This window comes from Gobius niger (assembly GCF_951799975.1).
Source record: "Gobius niger genome assembly, chromosome: 18".
In the NCBI taxonomy this organism is placed as follows: Eukaryota; Metazoa; Chordata; class Actinopteri; order Gobiiformes; family Gobiidae; genus Gobius; species Gobius niger.
This window is the reverse complement of record NC_136869.1, coordinates 20065387-20087144: the sequence shown is the minus strand read 5'-3', so window position 1 is coordinate 20087144 and position 21758 is coordinate 20065387. Positions and strand designations below refer to the sequence as shown.

General features: G+C 40.3%; 2 protein-coding genes and 1 long non-coding RNA gene across 10 annotated transcripts in view; 1 reads left to right on the top strand and 2 right to left on the bottom strand.

Moving 5' to 3' along the window:
* Nucleotides 1–1055: 1055 nt before the first annotated feature.
* Nucleotides 1056–3954, top strand: cdv3 (carnitine deficiency-associated gene expressed in ventricle 3). Its single transcript, XM_079576481.1, has 5 exons — nt 1056–1478; nt 2019–2095; nt 2290–2426; nt 2556–2721; nt 2933–3954. Exons 1-5 carry the CDS (start codon nt 1293–1295, stop codon nt 3057–3059), a joined length of 693 nt encoding a protein of 230 aa, XP_079432607.1. The 5' UTR covers nt 1056–1292; the 3' UTR covers nt 3060–3954.
* A 2815-nt stretch (nt 3955–6769) lies between these two features.
* LOC306977430 lies at nt 6770–14158 on the bottom strand. Its single transcript, XR_013793835.1, has 3 exons — nt 14143–14158; nt 6926–7012; nt 6770–6850 (listed from the first exon to the last, which is right to left on the bottom strand). It is a non-coding gene; the product is annotated as an uncharacterized lncRNA (long non-coding RNA).
* A 3567-nt stretch (nt 14159–17725) lies between these two features.
* Nucleotides 17726–21758, bottom strand: part of scrib (scribble planar cell polarity protein) — a 57518-nt gene continuing 53485 nt past the window's right edge. For 6 of the 8 annotated variants that reach the window (XM_079576670.1, XM_079576671.1, XM_079576669.1 and 3 more), the window contains 2 exons: nt 20934–20985; nt 17726–19213 (listed from right to left, as the gene is read on the bottom strand). In XM_079576670.1, the coding sequence (XP_079432796.1) occupies nt 19077–19213; nt 20934–20985 (189 nt within the window). In that variant the 3' untranslated portion in view covers nt 17726–19076. Of the gene's footprint in view, nt 19214–20407; nt 20437–20933; nt 20986–21758 lie in introns of all 8 variants that reach the window. The other 2 variants (XM_079576674.1, XM_079576676.1) reach the window with 1 other exon arrangement.

The window sequence follows — 21758 nt, the reverse complement described above, 5'->3', positions numbered from 1 at the left end:
AGGCGGAAATCACGTGGGGTCACTGTGCATATAGCCACATTGGCTATATGCACAGAGACGCAACGACTTCACTGGAGGAAACCTCCGTGTTCATAACGGTGGATGTTTTTGTCTTGAAGCTAACGCGGCTAACAAAATAAAAAATAAAACTAGCGCAAAGTTTTGAACGAGCCTGCGCAAAAAAGAATCATCCTGTTAGTAGATTAAATAATATTTACTTGTTCACATGTTATATTATCATTTTTCAACACTAGCCTTTAGCTCTAAGATAAAAGCTCCTACCTTACGACAGCTGGCGTTTCCTTTGGGTGCTGGATTCACAGCGAACATGATGTTTGTAATACGTTGCTGTGACTGTCCATCAGTAACTCGTTGTCCTTAACCAGATCCTGAGCTATCGCTATTTTTGTGTGGGAATCTGCTAATTGTGAACGTAAACGACCAGCGACAGGAAGTGCTGCGTCTGGCTGACTGTCCAGGAAGACGTCACGTGGGGAAACTGTGCATATAGCCTATTGTGTTTCAGTTGAAATCATGAAATAGTTCGAATTTAAAAGCATCTGTAACAATCCTATTAGTGCATTTCTTGTCTTCTAATTTATCACCATCAATTAATAAAGTTGGTAGAGTTGGAGTAACATTACAGTGGACCAAAGTGTTCTGGATCAGTTGTATCAATGCTGCAGGCACAGCTTTAAAGATGTTTTGATAATTTCTAAAAGCACAATTGACATTAAGCTGGTTCATAAAACTCCTGTAATCTAAAAAAAAAAAAAACATCATTGGTATCCATTATATCTGTTACAAATAAGATCCCCTTATTAACCCATTCTAAATTAAATATTGACTCCAAGAAAGTAATATTTGAATACAGGGCAAATATATTTTTTTTATGTTCAAAATCATAACGTAGAAAAAAGTCTAAACTACTAAATTTGGGAGTTGGGTAGGGCTAAATCGGGCTAAAAAGGTTAAAATGTTGAAAAAGCTTGATTAAACTACGTGCCTTTACTTTGTAGCAGTAATACTTCCGGGTGGCGGGTGAGGTACTTCCGGGTCTCAGCGGCGCAGATTTGTCAGACAGCTCGTGCATGGCATGGTTGACAGGATACGGCTAGTACTTGAGCCTGGGGACCCGGTGGACGTTTTTATCAGTGACTAACACAAGTCAAACTATCAGAGAGATCCATAACTCCGTGTCCTCGGAGCGTTTGAGCCGCCGGACCAAAACTGTAGAGCTTATATCCTCTTTTGTCATTGGTCGTTAGCCCAGTCAGCGCTGCTCGTCGAAAATGGCGGATGTGTCAGAGAAGAGTCTGGATGATTTCTTTGCCAAGCGAGATAAAAAGAAGAAGAAAGAGAAGGGAAAGGGCAAGGAAGCCCCAGCGGCACCCGCGTCTTCTATGGTGCTGAAGAAGACTAAAAAAGAAAAGGAGAAGTCCACGAAAAATGACAACCAGGACGCCCAGATTGAGAAGGTAAACCGGGGCTAGTCCAGTGTTAAATAACTTTGAGACTTTGATTTCTGATCGCACACATGACTCGATTTTTCCTGCACACACTTGTTGTAGTTTATCACGTGTTTGGCTGTATCCAGATGCTGTCAGCTCCCCGACTGTGCCACGTTTATTGCGATGTGAGAAAGCCGGTTGGTTCTAGCATATGGTCCACCCTGGAGTCCCGGGTATTAAATCAAACGTGATATAAAAAGATACACTGTACTTTCCTGGGTCGATGTTCACACTCGTATGAGGTTTGTGCGTGTTGTCATTTTGACAATGGATCTTGACACAGTAGACTGGGTTGTGAACACACGAGCCAATGTGTGGCCTCTCAACCAGGCCTCGACGCCATTTGTCATACGTTTTGTGAAGTCCGTCCAACATGCCCCACTTACTGACCAGTGAGCTACATTCACTCATGCAGCTGGACTCAACAAAAACAGCCGGGGTATATCCAGACTGACTGTTCATGTTTATTTTTAATGATGTTATTAATATGTTTTTTTCATTCTGTAGGACGATGAGGAGTGGAAGGAGTTCGAGCAGAAGGAGGTGGACTACAGTGGGCTCCGGCTGCAGGCTCTTCAGATAACGTAAATGTGACCGCTATTGGCAGAGATTTGCTGACTTTTTCAATTGTCTTTTGTATTATGTTTTGTATCGGTGTATCTATATGAATATTTCAAGTAAATGCTCTATGCAATAATCATGCTAGACAAAGTCAAGCAAAAGTAATGTGTTCATTATTATCCTGGGTGTCATTGACTGGACTTGTTCTGGGCAGCAGTGATGAAAAAGAAGAAGGAGATGAGTATGAGAAGGAGGAGATGGGTGAAGATGGAGAGATGATTATGGTCAGTGGAGACAAAGTGTCAGGACCTTGGAACAAATCTGGTGGTGCTCCTGCCCCTGCCGCTCCTGTGGGTAAGTGTCTATTTACTGAAAACATCAAATTATGAGGTCAAGTCCAGAACCAACTGTTCTTTTATAACCCTTGAAGTATTTGTGTGTATCTTTGATTAAAACTATTGTCTAACTTTTGTAATATGACAGTAGATGAAGTTGAGGTGCCTGAGGTTAAACCTACTGGAGTATATCGGCCCCCAGGGGCCCGACTCACTACTGCCAAACGAACCACCAATCAGGGCCCCCCTGAGATCTTCAGTGACACACAGTTCCCCTCTCTCATGGCCACTGCCAAGCATGTGGAAACACGCAAGTAAGTCACAAGTAGATTTCACCGCTACTGTGTTATAGATTTGTAGATACTTTATTGATCCCGAACGAAATTGCAAAGTCACTTGGACTTATATTTTGCTCCTCTGCAGCATGAATAACACTAAAATATTAACTTTAGTACTTTTTTGTAGCCTTTATCTACAGAAGGACACATAAAAACTGAACATTACTGGTGATTGTGTATGTTTTAGGGACCGGGAGATGGAGAAGACCTTTGAGGTAGTGAAACACAAAACCCGTGGTAGAGATGATGCAGGTGGAGCTTCTATACAACACTTGCAGCTGGATAACCAGTACGCCATCTTGGGGGACAAGTAGAGCCCCCTCCGTCCCCTGCCCCTCCAGCTCGGTTCTGCCCAGCCTCTCGAAGGACTGTGGATTGCAGTCACAGCAAAGCTCATGCTACCATCATTTCTTCATTCAAAACCTTGGATACATACATCTTTAAACCCATCAACACCAAGCAATAGACACAGCTGTTCTCTTTACAAAGATCTCCAACATTTTAGACCCGTTTGGTTGGCTTTCAGCGGAACTGCATCTGAAGGGGCTGTTGAAGTTGTGTATAAGAAAAAAGAGCCCCAAATGTGGACAATGCAGCACTATGGACTGACAACACAGTTGTCCTTATGGATTGTGCTCAGAGCTGAAGTGGTGTGACCCAACTTCTCTCAGGACTCCAACTGGCTTTGTTGAAGCAACAGGTAACTGAAATGACTTTAGGAGAGATGATTTTACAAATGTCTGTAAAAATGTCTATTTTTTTCAAGATGGTTCTATCCTGCTCTCGCACATATTCTTGGGTGTGTTTGCGTCGTGGTTGGGGCTCTGGGAGAGGGCGTACTACCTCACCAGCTCAGCTGGTGGAGACTATGTGGACTGGGCTTTTGTTACCATTTTCCTTTGCTGTGGTGAATAATGGGGCTAACACAAGCCCCATTCATACAAGTTGGCTCTGAATATAGAAACTTGTTTTCTAAATAATGGCACCTAATGGAATGAGTTTCTATAAAAGTGGCCTTACTGAGAAACTGCTTTGACATCTGAACAGATCTGTCATACATGTGTCACCACCTTGTAAAAAAAAAAAAAAAAAAAAAAACTTTTGTTCAGGAATTCAATGTTGTAGCTCCTTCTCCTCTAGCATTTAACAAATCCACACTGTTACTTTTTGATTAGCAGCATTTGTCTACAGCCATCAAATGTTTCACTTCATGAAATCATTATTGTTCTTTGCAACCAGCCACTGCTGGACATGGACATTTTGTTGCCGGACTTGTCTCCCTGTTTTATCAGCTCTTTCATACTCCACTCTGTGTTCACCATTTTCCTTTCCAAATTACATTGCCCTAATCTTTTGTGCAGTGTAAACTTGTGAACAAGCAAAAAGGTTTATGCAATTGTTTCATTTTATCACCAACCACTGAGCACATGAAAACGTGTTGTCAGAAGAAAACTGGGTTCATGTGTTTTTGATCTCCATCAACAAGTCAGGAATGTTTAAACCTGATGAGTGGATATAGGAACATATTTGTAATAAAAGAGATGAGCCTAACAAAAATAATAAAGTGATTCTTGTGTATAACACTATGACTTGCTGACTTTATAAAGTGTGTACTATATCAAAGCCCCCATAATGACATAAGCGAGGCTTTTCTGACAATATGGCCAAATATTAAGCTGAAACAACATTTTAAAATACATATTTAATTAAGACAAACAAAAAAAAATAGTTTAAAGAAAGCCACAGGTATTGTAGTATTCAGCAGTCTTACTCAGCTACATGTACTGAGTAAATTTTGTGAAGTGTGAATTTTTTACATCTAGAGTAATATAAAGAATCTACAGTATACTCTGGAGTAAAAACAGTTTGACCGTAAGTCTTTAAGTGGCCAAAGCTTCATGTTCACACATAAAATAGATGTAGTTTGTGTTTCACTTTATTCTTAAAGGCAATATACCTCTTTTCGAGTAATGGAATGAAATTGATTTTGTCCTTAAACTCGGACATTCAAACAGTACATCTAATTATATAGCATTTGAATCAATTTCATGAACTGACTAGTTTTGTAGCCTTTCTGTGACAGTGACCCTGCAAGCTGTGAATATGCATAAACTCATCCCTGAGAACAGTCGGGATGCAACAAATATCTTAGGAATACATTTAAACCACAATATTTTAATTTCCTCTTCAACCAAGTGTAGGGCCTTAAAAAATATTTGTACATAATTTAATGTTTTGTTTCTCATCACTTATGACACTTCTGAATCGTAAATCAGACTTTCCCGACTCCTGATGGTGCACACTGTCGCTGTGTCCTTGGGCAAGACACTCCACCCACCTTTCCTCCAGTGTCTGCGTACACTGGTGTATAAATGAGAGAGTGAATGGGTGAGTGGTTCCTTACTGTAAAGCGCGTTGAGTGCCTAATGTAGGTGGAAAAGCACTATTTAAGTTGAGACCCTTTACTTTTACGCTCAGTTACTCAGAACTCGCAGTAGGCTACTCTAGTAGTATTTTCCCCAGGTACTTTTTTACTCTTATACTACTTGAGTCGTTATTCTTTTCAAAGTGAAGTTACTCTTATTTGAGTACAACTCTGCCCACCTCTGACTGCAGGTGAGATTGGCTATTTTTCAATCGCAAGGCTCCTCGGCGCCTCAAACACTTGTAGTCTGGCAAAGCTGCAGACCCGGAGGCGTAGCAGATCCACCGCCCTCTGATGGAACAGCTGATCTAGACCGATCAGCTTTAAAGCAGGATGGAGGTAGGATGTTGATTTACTTAACGCACGTGAGGAGTCAGTAATCACTGAGTTATTTCATTTTTTGTATTTTTTATGAAAACATTTGGAGAACATAGATGCACAAAATGAATTGTGAGCTTTAATAAAGTTACCTAACATACTTTGGGAAGATTTGTGTGTGCTTCTGTGGGACAGTGGTCAAGTTGCAGGGCAATGAAATATGTCTTTCGTTCCGAAACTGTGGATTCGACTCACACCTTCACCACCAGCCTTCATACTGTGCTAATCACTCTAAGCACCTTAAATTGTAACACAAGTGACCTCTATGGTAGGCCTAACAGTGGAGTGAGCTGTGGTCTGGTCCAGCACATTGAAAGTCACTCTGGCACCTGGTGGTGGTCAGGGCAGGATTTAAGCAAAACGGGCCCCGGGGCTAAAGTTTTTTCAGGGGCCCCCATACTTAACAACATCTGTGCATTTGTCTGTCTGTCGGATTTCTCTCTCTCTACAATTAAAGGATAAATGATTTTTTTTATTTGAACATGTCAAGGTACATGTTTTTCCCAGTGTCAACTTAATGAAAATGGCCCAGACCTTGTTTAGTCCTGGCTTAGTCCTGGTTTAGACCTGGTTTAGTCTTGGTTTAGACCTGGTTTAGTCTTGGTTTAGCCCTGGCTTAGTCCTGGTTTAGACCTGGTTTATCCTCAGGTAAAAAAAATCATCTGATAAATGTGAGGGAGTCTGCAAAGAAAGAGGGAACTAGTTTACCGCCCGCACTGAGCACACATTTTTCTCCCTAAGCCCAGGGGCCCTTCAGCCTGCTGGGCCCCTGGGCTTAACCCCTGTAAGCCCCTTCATAAATCCGGCCGTGGTGGTGGTTTCAAATCCCGATCCTGACACTTTGCACAGTGTCTCTCTCGTCCATCTGAATGCAGTTGTATGGGACTATGCTTTAAACCTCACTGTCTCTCTCTGAGATTCTGAACTTTTAACTGTTGGTCCTTATATGTAATCAAAGAAAAGATTAGATGTGAACGTAAATAATTCAGGTCACTCACCGTGTGGTTAAGATGCAGGGCTATATAGGCTTCTGTGGTCCACTGGTTAAGTTGGAGGGCATAACAAAATGTGTCTTTAACAAGCTTTATTCACTCTTCATAAAGTACACTCATGTTTTGTTTTGATTTTTTAATGATTTTTCTGGTTGAACATTGTCGGCCTTCTTTAATAATAAACATTTTGTTAAATGTGCTTAGATTACAATTTCCGATTCTTTCAAACTGTTCCCTCTTCCTTTTCCTTTTCACTTTGGGAAGCAAATCGGGCACCTGGACCACTCCCGAAAGGATGCCACACAATGGCCTGGGGGAATAAAGAAACACATCCCTCTTGACTGCCAGTCTAATAGTGTTAATGCTATTTTTTACAACCCAGAACACCCACAGCTGTTGTTGTTGTTGTTGTTGTTGTTGTTGTTGCTTTTGTTGTTGTCGTCATCCTGGGGAGTTGTGTGGTCGGCTCTGCCTGGAGGAAAAAAATAAATAAAAAATGTCTTGAGACAACGCCTAGTTACAGCATAAGTCCACTCAGACTTTTCTGTTTTATACAATGACACCAGCTTGTAAATCAGTACATCAGCTCACCATGATTTCATTGGCTCTGAGCATCTCAGTCGTCTCATTCAGCCGTCTTTCTTCTGCCTGTAACGTAGTAATGTTCAAGAATCACAGTGAGTCAGTCTGTCTGTGACTGACTGTGACTGACTGTGACCTCCAGGGGGCGCCCTTGCACTAAGTGTCACAAAATGCACAGGCTACTTTAAAATGCACTACAGAGGTTACCAGATCATAGCTTACGCATTTTGTGCTTCTTATTCAGCTCATTAAAGTATTCTGGTGTGGTATATGGTAAAGTATTCTGCATGGCTGATCTCAATTGCTTTCTTTTGCAATAAGAAAATAGGTTGTATATTAGCTTTATAGGTATTCCCCCATATTTCCACACAATAGCTAAGGTATGGAAGGATGAGGGAATTGTACAGTGTATATAATGCATTTTGATTCACAGAGGTTTTCATTTTACACAGTATGGCAACAAGTTTAGCATTTTTAGTCTTTATTTATTTACATCAAACCATTTTTTTTAGTGTCTCAAGTTCAGTTCCTACTGTATTCAAAGCAGCTCAAGATCTTTTCCAGAGCAGCACAGACTGGTATCATCAGCAAATAGGAGACATTGTAATTTGCTGAGGACTTCACTGATTTCATTAATGTACATGATAAATAGTTTAGGTCCCAAAATGGAGCCCTGAGGAACACCGTGGGTTATTTTTGCCTCCGTTGAGTTGATGTTATTATTATGTACATATTGATTTCAGTCACTTAGATAACTTTTTAGCCAAGCGTGTGCTAAGCCCCTGACACCAGACCTTTCTGATTTATTTACAAGCAATGAATGGTCTATTGTGTCAAGGCATTGCTGAGGTCAGTAAAGACTCCAACAGCATACTCCCTGTTCTCAACAGATGTTGATATCTTTTCTACTAGTTCCGTGACGGCCATTAAAGTACGTCATCCGTTTGTTAATGCCCTATTCTAAATATAAAAGCAGGCTCCAAAAACCCAGGAAAATTGCGATCATGAACGAGCTCCAGTTAGCCCCCGCTGAACGATGCTTTGGAGTAGTCACCCTCACAGTCTATCGCTCTTCATTTTCAGACATAAGGCACTGTTGTCTCTTCTCGGGGGTCAGGAATCGGGTCATGGAGATGTTTTTATCTCTCTGTAAATTGAGGTTGTATCTTGCCTGTCCATTGTCACCTTCACTTGTTTGTTTGTTGCTGAACTAACTGCCCCATGTGGGATGAATCTGAATTCTACAGTCTATGACCGCGATACACATCGTACCGGGCCTCTGTATCGCTGTTGTATCGCATCAAAAGTGTATCGTCCCAGGCCTAATATTTATCAGCCACTATAACATAATTCAAGTTGCTTACTGTGGTTTTCTCCTCGTTTTCACTTTGTGAAGCAAAGCCTGTGCTAGAACCACTCCCAAAGAAATGCCATACCTGGGGAAAAAAAGTAAAAACAACAAGGAACACTTCATAAACACGTCTCTTTACTGTGAGCAGCAATGAATGCCATTTTATACTAACTTCTTTGGAATCAGTTGTTGTCCGTTTGGCTCTTGTATTGGGCTTGTGTGTGGTCTGTTCTGCCTGAATCAAAAAGAACAGTTATTTCACCTATGCTGTGAAGTAACAGCTAATGGACGTTCACTAGACCCTGCACCATGGCCTCTCAATGTTGCAAAATAAAGACAAAGAAGGACAAAAGTGAGACAGAAGAAAGAACCGTGTGTTTGGTGTGTGTGAGTCAACCTGTCACCTCCAGTTGTAGCTCTGCCGTATCACTCTGTTTACCGTGATGACACAAATACATTAGATCATACAATGTGTAAAGTAATGAGGGCGGTACATTAGTAGACAACATAGGAAGCGTTAAACAGGGTGTCTCAGACATCCAGTATGATGTATATTATTTCGATTCAGTCGTGGTATCAACAAATGTCCATCTGGATGGATTTTCTGTTCATGCATCATCCTGGATGAAGAAGCCATGAATGCTTTCAAAGTCCTTTGTCTTTGTTTCTATTTCTACAAGACTGAACCAACTGCCTGGACGACTGAGATCTTACATTGTTTTGTTTGTTTAAAAGCCTCCTATGGAAAATTTGCAATTTTGCTTAAGTACAATCCATCTGTTTTTTTTTCTTCCAAAGTTGCTGTTATGCCCATATCAAATACATAGAATTATTATGATATATTTTAAGTATAAAAATAGTATAAAGCAAAAATAAAGGAAATACAAAATACTGACCAAGGACAAAACCAAAACTTATTTCACGACAAAAAAATAAAAAAATAAAATTGGGTACAGGGCCTTTAAAACTGTTAAGCCTTTCGACAGCGGCTCGATGTTTAACTGTACCTTGGACCTGATGACAAAATCAAAGCCAAGTATAAATGAAGCCAATTTCTCTGAAAATGAATTTCCATTGATCTGTCAGCTCTAATGTTGTGCTTAATTCAGTGGTGTTGCATGTGAGCTTACCAAGGTGTCATTGGCTTTTGACATCTCTGTCGTTCCATTTACTTCTGTCTGCAGCAAAAAAACAAAAGTTCAGTCTTTTGGGAGATTTGTGACTGACTGTGACCTTTAGACTAGAAAGTAGCCAGAACATGGTTGATGCCTACATTTAAGATAATGTTTAAAGTTTTCCCTAGTTTGCCTTGTTTTATGTTTTAAATATGAAATTCAAACATCTCCATTAGTAATACGTGACAACGCACTAACAAAATCCATACTTACATTATTAGGTTGAATTGTGGGAAGGTCATCTCCTCCCATTGGAGTGGCACAGCCGGGTTTAGTCTAAATTTTAATAATTAGCTCAAAAAAATAAAATGACACCAAATTTACAAAGAAAGAAAATATAGTTTTGTAAATTACCAACAGGGATCCTTTCATCATGCATCTTGACTGTAGCATAACGCAGTTGGTAGAACATGTAACAAAGTTAAAGGTGCATTATGTGAAGAAAAAAAACAAAAACAATATTAGTGCGTATTTGACCTCGCAGTGACCCAGCGGCGCCATTACTTTCCATCACGGTGGTTTGTACAAAGCTCCAGGATCAGTTGTTTTGTAGGTTTGAGAGGGTTGGTCAGGAGTGAAAACCTTCCAAACAACTGATCCTGGAGCGTCTTAGAAACCACAGTGATGGAAAGTAAAGGTGCCATGCTGACCACTCATACAGCACTGCAGGTCACTACAAGGCCAAAGACGCACGAAGATCAAGGTTGTTTTTTCACATAAAAAGTTGCACATTGAACCTTTAAGTAATTTGTTGAACATCATATTTGCTCCTTACCCTTTGAGTTGGCTGGGCAAGAATGAATCCACACAGACACAGGACCATTACCCACTTCATGGTGGAAACTATGTTCAGCTCTGGTGTGTGTGGACACTGCTCTGTTTGCAGGCCAGTCTGTTTGATATCAAGGTCCGTTTGTCTTTCTAAATCTGTACATGGGCTCATCAAAAACAATGAAGAAAGTTGGATATTTCACAATTATGGAGGCCTTTTTGCAGTCAGTAAGAAACACTTAAATGTCAGGACTTGTATAGTACATGATATATCTGACAATAACACACTGAGGCAACTGTTCATCTTAAATGAAAAGTAAAATTTATTATTTCTGAACCACAAAATAGACTTCTTTGGTTGTACAAATTCACTAGTTACAGTCTTGTGTGAGCTCTAACCCTCAACCTTCGCCCCGTCTGCAGTTTACAGCCCACGACAGATTACTCAAGACGAAAGAAGAAGAAGAATTCAAAACACTGCGTTAAAAATGTAATGAAACCCATCTGGGAAAAAAGAAAGAAAGCTAAAAATGTTTAAAATCTTTTTTTTTTTTTTTTTTGTATTGCTTTCAAGTAATGTTCTAATCTTCAGAGATTTTGAATTTGGGGTTTTTACGAGCTGTAAGCCAAAATCATCCAAAATTATAACAAATAAAGCTTTGCATCGCTTTGCATCACTTTGCATGTAATGAGCCTATTTTATATATTAGCTTCACGTTTTAAGATGAATTAGAGAAATAAAAGAACTTTTTAATGATATTCTAATTTTTTGAGTTTCACATGTACTTTCAATATTTGTACATTATTCACACGATAATAAATGATTTCAGTGGCACCATTTGAATTACTCAAGACAAAAAAAAAAGATTCACATGAAAAACACCCAGAAAGTACCTTTGATTATAGTTTAATAATTTTTTGTAAGACAGAAGATGAGTGATAACAGCATTTCTGATTTTCAAACTGTTCCCTCTTCCTTTTCACTTTGGGAAGCCACTTGGGCACCGAAGTCCTGGGGAAACAAAGAAACACATCCCTCTTTACTGCCAGTCTTATAGTGTTAATGCTATTTTTTACAAACCAGAACACCCACAGTTGTTGTTGTTCCTTTTGTTGTCGTCTTGTTGAGTTGTGTTGGTCTGTTCCGTCTGAAGGAAGGAAAAAAATGTCTGAGACTACGCTTAGGCTACAGCATGGAGTCCATTCTAACTTTTCTGTTTCATACAATGACATCAGCTTGTAAATCACTACATCAGCTCACCATGCTTGCATTGGCTCTGAACATCTCAGTCGTCTCATTCAGCCGTCTTTCTTCTGTCTGTAACGTAGACGTAGGTCAGGCTGTTCATTAACTCCATATTCACACATTTGCTTACCAGAAGTAGTCAAAGTAGTAAGAGCGAGTTAAAAATGTAATTCAAACATCTCGATTAGTAATACGCGACAACTCACTAACATAATCCATACTTACATTATTAGGTTGAATTGTGGGAAGGTCATCTCCTCCCATTATATCGTTGCAGCCTTCTCTATCCTAAATTTCAACAATTAGCTCAAAACAATAATATGAAAGAAAATATAGTGTTGTAAATTACCATCCTTGATCCTTGCATCTTGCATCTTGACTGTAAAGTTACGCAGTTGGTAGAACATGTAACAAAGTTAAAGGTGCATTATGTGAAAAAAAAAATATATATATATTAGTGCGTATTTGACCTCGCAGTGACCCAGCGGCGCCATTACTTTCCATCACGGTGGTTTGTACAAAGCTCCAGGATCAGTTGTTTTGTAGGTTTGAGAGGGTTGGTCAGGAGTGAAAACCTTCCAAACAACTGATCCTGGAGAGTCTTAGAAACCACAGTGATGGAAAGTAAAGGTGCCATGCTGACCACTCATACAGCACTGCAGGTCACTACAAGGCCAAATACGCACGAAGATCAAGGTTGTTTTTCACATAAAAAGTTGCACATTGCACCTTTAAGTAAGCTGTTAAAAATCATATTTGCTCCTTACCCTTCCAGATTTTGCCGACTGGACAAGGATTAATCCACACAGACACAGGACCATTACCCACTTCATGGTGGAAACTATGTTCAGCTCTGATGTGTGTGGACACTGCTCTGTTTGCAGGCCAGTCTGTTTGATATCAAGGTCCGTTTGTCTTTCTAAATCTGTACATGCGTTGGAGGTACCGGAAACCATGGGAAAAGTTGGATATTCTCAGTAAGAAACGTAGGGCTCGAGATCTGTGTAGTTTTTACATCTGACAATAACACAATGAGGCGACGATTCATCTTAAATGAAAAGTAAAATTTATTATTTCTGAACCACAAAATAGACTTCTTTGGTTGTACAAATTCACTAGTTACAGTCTTGTGTGAGCTCTAACCCTCAACCTTCGCCCCCAGATTACTCAAGACGAAAGAAAACAGAATTCAAAACACTGCGTTAAAAATGTAGTGAAACCCATCTGGAAAAAAAGAAGAAAGCTAAAAACAAAAATAAAAAGTCATCACAAATGTTGTCTGACAAAACTGAATTTCAGTCAAACAAGACTGTGTGAAGTTTCCACAGTCTGTGATGATTTGGGGAACCATGTCTTCTGCTGGTGTTGGTCCACTCTGCTTTATTAAGTCCAGAGTCAACGTACCCGTCTACCAGGACATTTTAAAGCACTTCATGCTTCCTTCAGCAGACAAGCTTTATGGAGATGCTGACTTCATTTTCCAGCAGGACTTGGCACCTGCCCACACTAAAGGACCAAAACCTGGTTCAATCACCATCGGATTACTGTGCTCGATTGACCAGCAGACTCGCCTGACCTGAACCTCTATGGGGCATTGCCAAAAGAAAGATGAGACACATGAGACCGAACAACGCAGAAGAGCTGATGGAGCTACTGCAGCATCCTGGTCTTCCATAACAGCTCAGCAGTGCACAGGCTGAGAGATGCCACGCCACACTGAGGCAGTAATTCAAGTGAAAGGGGCCCGAACCAAGTACTAAGTACATCTGCATGATCATGATTGTAGTTTTCAGAGGACCGACATTTTTAAAATCTTTTTTTGATTTCTATTTTTATTGCTTTCAAGTAATATTTTAATCTCAGAGATTTTGAATTTGGGGTTTTTACAAGCTGTAAGCCAAAATCATCATCATTTTATATATTAGCTTCACATTTAAAGTTGAATTAGAGAAATAAATTAACTTTTTAATGATATTCTAATTTTTGGAGTTTCACATGTACTTTCAATATTTGTACATTATTCACACGATAATAAATGATTTCAGTGGCACCATTTGAATTACTCAAGACAAAAAAAAAGATTCACATGAAAAACACCCAGAAAGTACCTTTGATTATAGTTTAATAATTTTTTGTAACACAGAAAATGATGAGTGATAACAGCATTTCTGATTTTCAAACTGTTCCCTCTTCCTTTTCCTTTTCACTTTGGGAAGCCACTTGGGCACCAAAGTCCTGGGGAAACAAAGAAACACATCCCTCTTTACTGCCAGTCTTATAGTGTTAATGCTATTTTTCACAACCCAGAACACCCACAGCTGCTGTTGTTGTCCTGGGGAGTTGTGTGGTCGGCTCCGCCTGGAGGAAAAATAAATAAAAAATGTCTTGAGACAACGCCTATAGTTACAGCATAAGTCCACTCAGACTTTTCTGTTTTATACAATGACACCAGCTTGTAAATCACTACATCAGCTCACCAGGCTTTCATTGGCTCTGAGCATCTCAGTCTCATTCAGCCGTCTTTCTTCTGCCTGTAACGTAGTAATGTTCAAGAATCACAGTGAGTTAGTCTGTCTGTGACTGACTGTGACCTCCAGGGGGCGCCCTTGCACTAAGTGTCACAAAATGCACAGGCTACATTAAAATGCACTACAGCGGTTACCAGGTCATAGCTTACGCCTTTTGTGCTTCTTATTCAGCTCATTAAAGTATTCTGGTGTGGTATATGGTAAAGTATTCTGCATGGCTGATCTCAATTGCTTTCTTTTGCAATAAGAAAATAGGTTGTATATTAGCTTTATAGGTATTCCCCCATATTTCCACACAATAGCTAAGGTATGGAAGGATGAGGGAATTGTACAGTATATATAATGCATTTTGATTCACAGAGGTTTTCATTTTACACAGTATGGCAATAAGTTTAGCATTTTTAGTCTTTATTTACTTACATCAACCCATTTTTTTTAGTATCTCAAGTTCAGTTCCTACTGTATCAAAAGCAGCACAAGATCTTTTCCAGAGCAGCACAGACTGGTATCATCAGCAAATAGGATACATTGTAATTTGCTGAGGACTTCACTGATTTCATTAATGTACATGATAAATAGTTTAGGTCCCAAAACGGAGCCCTGAGGAACACCGTGGGTTATTTTTGCCTCCGTTGAGTTGATGTTATTATTATGTACATATTGATTTCAGTCACTTAGATAACTTTTTAGCCAAGCGTGTGCTAAGCCCCTGACACCAGACCTTTCTGATTTATTTACAAGCAATGAATGGTCTATTGTGTCAAAGGCCTTGCTGAGGTCAGTAAAGACTCCAACAGCATACTTCCTGTTCTCAATAGATGTTGATATCTTTTCTACTAGTTCCGTGACGGCCATTAAAGTACGTCATCCGTTTGTTAATGCCCTATTCTAAATATAAAAGCAGGCTCCAAAAACCCAGGAAAATTGCGATCATGAACGAGCTCCAGTTAGCCCCCGCTGAACGATGCTTTGGAGTAGTCACCCTCACAGTCTATCGCTCTTCATTTTCAGACATAAGGCACTGTTGTCTCTTCTCGGGGGTCAGGAATCGGGTCATGGAGATGTTTTTATCTCTCTGTAAATTGAGGTTGTATCTTGCCTGTCCATTGTCACCTTCACTTGTTTGTTTGTTGCTGAACTAACTGCCCCATGTGGGATGAATCTGAATTCTACAGTCTATGACCGCGATACACATCGTACCGGGCCTCTGTATCGCTGTTGTATCGCATCAAAAGTGTATCGTCCCAGGCCTAATATTTATCGGCCACTGTAACATAATTCAAGTTGCTTACTGTGGTTTTCTCCTCGTTTTCACTTTGTGAAGCAAAGCCTGTGCTAGAACCACTCCCAAAGAAATGCCATACCTGGGGAAAAAAAGTAAAACAACAAGGAACACTTCATAAACGCGTCTCTTTACAGTGAGCTGCAATGAATGCCATTTTATACTAACTACTTTGGAGTCAGTTGTTGTCCGTTTGGCTCTTGTATTGGGCTTGTGTGTGGTCTGTTCTGCCTGAATCAAAAAGGAACAGTTATTTCACCTATGCTGTGAAGTAACAGCTAATGGACGTTCACTAGACCCTGCACCATGGCCTCTCAATGTTGCAAAATAAAGACAAAGAAGGACAAAAGTGGGACAGAAGAAAGAACCGTGTGTTTGGTGTGTGTGAGTCAACCTGTCACCTCCAGTTGTAGCTCTGCCGTATCACTCTGTTTACCGTGATGACACAAATACATTAGATCATACAATGTCTAAAGTAATGAGGGTGCTACATTAGTAGACAACATAGGAAGCGTTAAACAGGGTGTCTCAGACATCCAGTATGATGTATATTATTTCGATTCAGTCGTGGTATCAACAAATGTCCATCTGGATGGATTTTCTGTTCATGCATCATCCTGGATGAAGAAGCCATGAATGCTTTCAAAGTCCTTTGTCTTTGTGTCTATTTCTACAAGACTGAACCAACTGCCTGGACGACTGAGATCTTACATTGTTTTGTTTGTTTAAAAGCCTCCTATGGACAATTTGCAATTTTGCTTAAGTACAATCCATCTGTTTTTTTTTCTTCCAAAGTTGCTGTTATGCCCATATCAAATACATAGAATTATTATGATATATTTTAAGTATAAAAATAGTATAAAGCAAAAATAAAGGAAATAAAAAATACTGACCAAGGACAAAACCAAAACTTATTTCACGACAAAAAAATAAAAAATAAAATTGGGTACAGGGCCTTTAAAACTGTTAAGCCTTTCGACAGCGGCTCGATGTTTAACTGTACCTTGGACCTGATGACAAAATCAAAGCCAAGTATAAATGAAGCCAATTTCTCTGAAAATGAATTTCCATTGATCTGTCAGCTCTAATGTTGTGCTTAATTCAGTGGTGTTGCATGTGAGCTTACCAAGGTGTCATTGGCTTTTGACATCTCTGTCGTTCCATTTACTTCTGTCTGCAGCAAAAAAACAAAAGTTCAGTCTTTTGGGAGATTTGTGACTGACTGTGACCTTTAGACTAGAAAGTAGCCAGAACATGGTTGATGCCTACATTTAAGATAATGTTTAAAGTTTTCCCTAGTTTGCCTTGTTTTGATGTTTTGAAAAAAAAAAGTAGTAAGAGCAGGTTAAATATGAGATTCAAACATCTCCATTAGTAATACGTGACAACGCACTAACAAAATCCATACTTACATTATTAGGTTGAATTGTGGGAAGGTCATCTCCTCCCGTTGGAGTGGAACAGCCGGCATCAGGCTAAATTTCAACAATTAGCTCAAAAAAATAAAATGACACGACACCAAATTTGCAAAGAAAGAAAATATAGTTTTGTAAATTACCAACGGTGATCCTTTCTTCGTGCATCTTGACTGTAGCATAACGCAGTTGGTAGAACATGCAACAAAGTTAAAGGTGCATTATGTGAAAAACATCAATATTAGTGCGTATTTGACCTCGCAGTGACCCAGCGGCGCCATTACTTTCCATCACGGTGTTTTGTACAAAGCTCCAGGATCAGTTGTTTTGTAGGTTTGAGAGGGTTGGTCAGGAGTGAAAACCTTCCAAACAACTGATCCTGGAGAGTCTTAGAAACCACAGTGATGGAAAGTAAAGGTGCCATGCTGACCACTCATACAGCACTGCAGGTCACTACAAGGCCAAATACGCACGAAGATCAAGGTTGTTTTTCACATAAAAAGTTGCACATTGCACCTTTAAGTAAGCTGTTAAAAATCATATTTGCTCCTTACCCCTGTAGATGGCTGGACAAGAATGAATCCACACAGACACAGGATTGTTACCCACTTCATGGTGTAACTATGTTCAGCTCTGGTGTGTGTGGACACTGCTCTGTTTGCAGGACAGTCTGTTTGATATCAAGGTCCGTTTGTCTTTCTAAATCTGTACATGCGTTGGAGGTACCGGAAACCATGGAAAAAGTTGGATATTCTCAGTAAGACACACTGAGTGAAACGTAGGACTCGGGATCTGTGTAGTTTTTACATCTGACAATAACACAATGAGGCGACGGTTCATCTTAAATGAAAAGTAAAATTTATTATTTCTGAACCACAAAATAGACTTCTTTGGTTGTACAAATTCACTAGTTACAGTCTTGTGTGAGCTCTAACCCTCAACCTTCGCCCCGTCTGCAGTTTACAGCCCACGACAGATTACTCAAGACGAAAGAAAACAGAATTCAAAACACTGCGTTAATAATGTAGTGAAACCCATCTGGAAAAAAAAAAGAAGAAAGCTAAAAACAAAAATAAAAAAGTCGTCACAAATGTTATCTGACAAAACTGAATTTCAGTCAAACGAGAGCGACACGGAAAAGCTACAACTCAAAATTAAATTAAAACAAGTTCAGATTCTGATGAAAACGCGTCTTGAGAGGCTTTTTTTTTTTTTTTTTTTTTTTAAATCTTTTTCAAAACTTGCTTGGGGCTTCTCTTCGCCACTCCAGCCCCTAAAGTCAGCAGTCCGGACGAGAGTCAAGGTCAAGACTGGCTCAGTTGCACACCCAAAGTTCACTATACTTTCAATATTTGTACATTATTCACACGATAATAAATGATTTCAGTGGCATCATTTAAATTACTCGAGACAAAAAAAAAGAAGAAAAAAAAAGAAAAATAGAGGAGCTGCTACCTTCACGTCACGCCAAAGATTTCAAAGATTCACATGAAAAACACTCAGTAAGTACCTTTTGATTATAGTTGATATTTTTTTGCGGGCCAAAAGGGAATGTAACACAGAAAATTATGAGTGATAACAGCTCTCTTGATGATATAAAAACGTCTTATCTGATATATTGATAAAATGCTGTGATTCTAAAAGCAATAAATTAGTTTAGAGAGAGATATGCAGTTAAAAAAGCTGAACAGTGGCAGTGCAAACATGATATGTCCCAATCTTTAATAAAAATAATAATAATAAAAAACAATCGACCTTCTGTGGTGGCCGTGAAGGTAGCAGGCTGTTCCCATCAATATATATATACACTCCTATTCAAAACAAACTCATTTACAATCTATCCAAAGTCTAAAAATATATCTCAGCATGTTAGTACAGCTAGGACCCATTTCTTTTTGCTTCCAGTATTTGTTTTCTTTAGGTGCAAATATGTAAATAATAAAAACAAAACTAAAAAAAAACAAAAACAACAACAATCGGCCATGTCGGATACTTCTAACGCTAATCTAAACGCTAGGCTAACCGCGCCCCGCCTCCTTCTTTGTCCGTTGTCCGTAGACCGCGGGGTGGGGGGGGGGGGGGAAGGCAAAGACTGGCACCGCACGGGATTAGGAGTCAGCGAGTTTGTGCCGTGAACGGGGGGGGGAGGGAGGGGACAGGGAGGCTCTACTGATGTGCCGGCGGTGTTATGTGGGCACGGCGGTCTCCAGGCTGCGGCGGCCCTGGCGGAGTTTGCGCTTGTTGCTGTACAGGGCCATCTCCTCCAGGGCCGAGGTGGCGGGGAGCGGCGCGGTGAGGTCGGCCTCCGGGCTGGCAACGGGAGCTACAAACGGCAGAAGAAAAAACAAAACAATCAAAGAGTTATTCGTGTTGGGTGCATGCGCGAGACTCGAGCGGAAAAAAAAAGGAAAAGCTGGAATAGATTTTTGCGCTGGCAGCTACAGGAGAGAAAGGCACCGTGATCCGTTTATAGCAGCTGCACCCAGAGAGACACAGGCACAGACAAATCAAATCGAATCATGATGGAAATGAGTTTGGTTTTGTTAAATTGACAGAGATATCATGTGTAAGCGTATGTACGTTCTTTTGTACATGTCATTAACATGATCGATCTGTGCCTCCGGAGATGACGTCAACATGCTCAAATCAAATATTAGCTTCACGGATTAAAAAGTGCGACGTTGTCAGAAAGCAGAACGAGCCCCACACTTCTATGGCTAAAAGCAGCTTGGAAATGAACAGAAAGGGACTCTATCCTACATCCGCTAGTGCAGGCTCCAGGAGCTAAAGCTCAGTGGCAGAACTCTGGAAGTTCTGAGTTTTCAAATGAGGAATGGCAGGTTCACGTAGAGTGGAACTTGTGCTTCTGTCCTCATTTTCGGCGTAAGGCCAACAGTTCAGTAAAGAGCCCACCCTACAGCCATTAGCAGTAGTATTTTCCGAACTATAAGTCGCACTTTTCTCATAGTTTGGCTGGGGGTGTGACTTATAAATCAAAATATATAATTGCACGTTTGTTATTTTCACACTGAGAGAGCAGAGGTTATTCTTACTGCAATGAAGAATACAAAAATAGCAAATCGCAGGCTAAAAGCTAGATGGCCACAGCTAGAGTAATAAGTTACACTTCCAGGCCCAGGTAGTTGCCAAGGCTGGTGCGACTTATATATGTTTTTTTCTTCTTCATTATGTATTTTTTGGCTGGTGCGACTTACAGTCCGGAAAATATGGTATATAATCATTTGAAATCGTCACATTACCCATCATATTCTATTTTAATGATCACTGCCTTTTAGTAGCACATTTCCTACTCCTCCCCCTACGAGAAAGTGAAAGTACTATTAAAGCTTGAATTTGACTTAAAACCACCTCCTCTTCTGATCAAGTCCCAGTTCATAAACACTTCATGCAGTGGTTAATACTACGACGATAAACCTGACAGCTACAGTAAGGACCACGCGTCAAGCAGGTTAAAGTGAAGGACCCAGCACACACACAGAAGCACACAGTGTCCTACCCACAGCTCCTCTTATCCCAGGTAGTCTCCTGAATCCAAGGGAAACAAGTGTAAAGGTCAGCATCGTGCCTGAACTAACATACGACATAAGGTTGTAAAGAGCTTATGGTTTGCAGTGGACATATCATGCATCATTGTGTTTGTATAAAACGTTTTTGGCCGTACTCGCTCTCTTTGGAATAAACAGAGGAGAATAGTCCGGCCAGGCTAGTTTTTGGTAGCTTACATTTGATATATTTCTCTTTTATAAGCCTTAAAATGATTTCTGTGCAAATGAGCCCTGACCTATTCACCACAACTGCCTCTGTCTCTCAAAAAGTTGTTTGAACTGCTGTCATGCACGAGCTTAATATAGACACTGCAGTTACACGTATGACCTGAAGTGGCAGCAGTGAGTATAAAATGTGTTTCTATGGTTTGTGGTTAAACTCTAGTTACAGGGCCAGTCCTTACAGAAGGAAAACTGGCACCAAGTCCATCGTCTGAGAGTAGAACGTAAACACAACCTTCTGTTCCTGTTACTCACCGGGGTTATGCGAGCCGTCATTGAGCTGCACGTCGTCGGCCGCCTCGGGAGTCTGCAACAAAGAGGAGAGAGTGAGTGCGATGTCGACGAGCGCGAGGAAAAGGGGAACCTCCACCAAGGCAACAGTGCAGCAGCGTCAGCAGCAACACTCTCCTGCTAAAGCTCCCACTGGTCACCACCTCCATAACTAGCGGACCAGGCCCCAGCAGAGAGCGGCGTGTTACAGAAAGAAGAGGGGGTTAAGGCGTCGGGCACTGGGGACGAGGTCAAAGAAAAGGCGTATCCACAGAGACACAGCGAAAGCAGCTTCACCAGAGTCACAAGTGCACGACAACAATGGTGCTCTCTAAAGACCGGCTACACGCATGCAAACACTGAGGCACGCAGACGAGTGTGGACACATCCAGCCACAGAGTACAGACTGAGGAGTGTGTGGCGCTGGTGAAGGATATTGAAAACGCAACTCTACTCAGAACAGTTTAAGACTTCTTTTAATGGATGCTACATTTCTTTTCCATAAAAAAAAAATCCAGGTACTACTGGTATTGAAAAAAATAAAGTGCAGGTCCCATGCTCTTCTGAATTTTTTGCCGCATTTTTCCCAATTTTTTCCTTATTTTTTCCCAATTTTTCACACATTTCTTGACATTGGAGATGAACTTGATAATGTACATTTGCAGATCTTCCAAACATTATTGTTCTGTTTCCTGGTTCTAGACAGCAAATATTTTAGTATCGGTATCAGAAAAAATATCATTCAGGTATCGGTATCGTACACCAAGTATCGTTAAAGTGCTGGTATCGAAAAACAATTAACAGTACCCA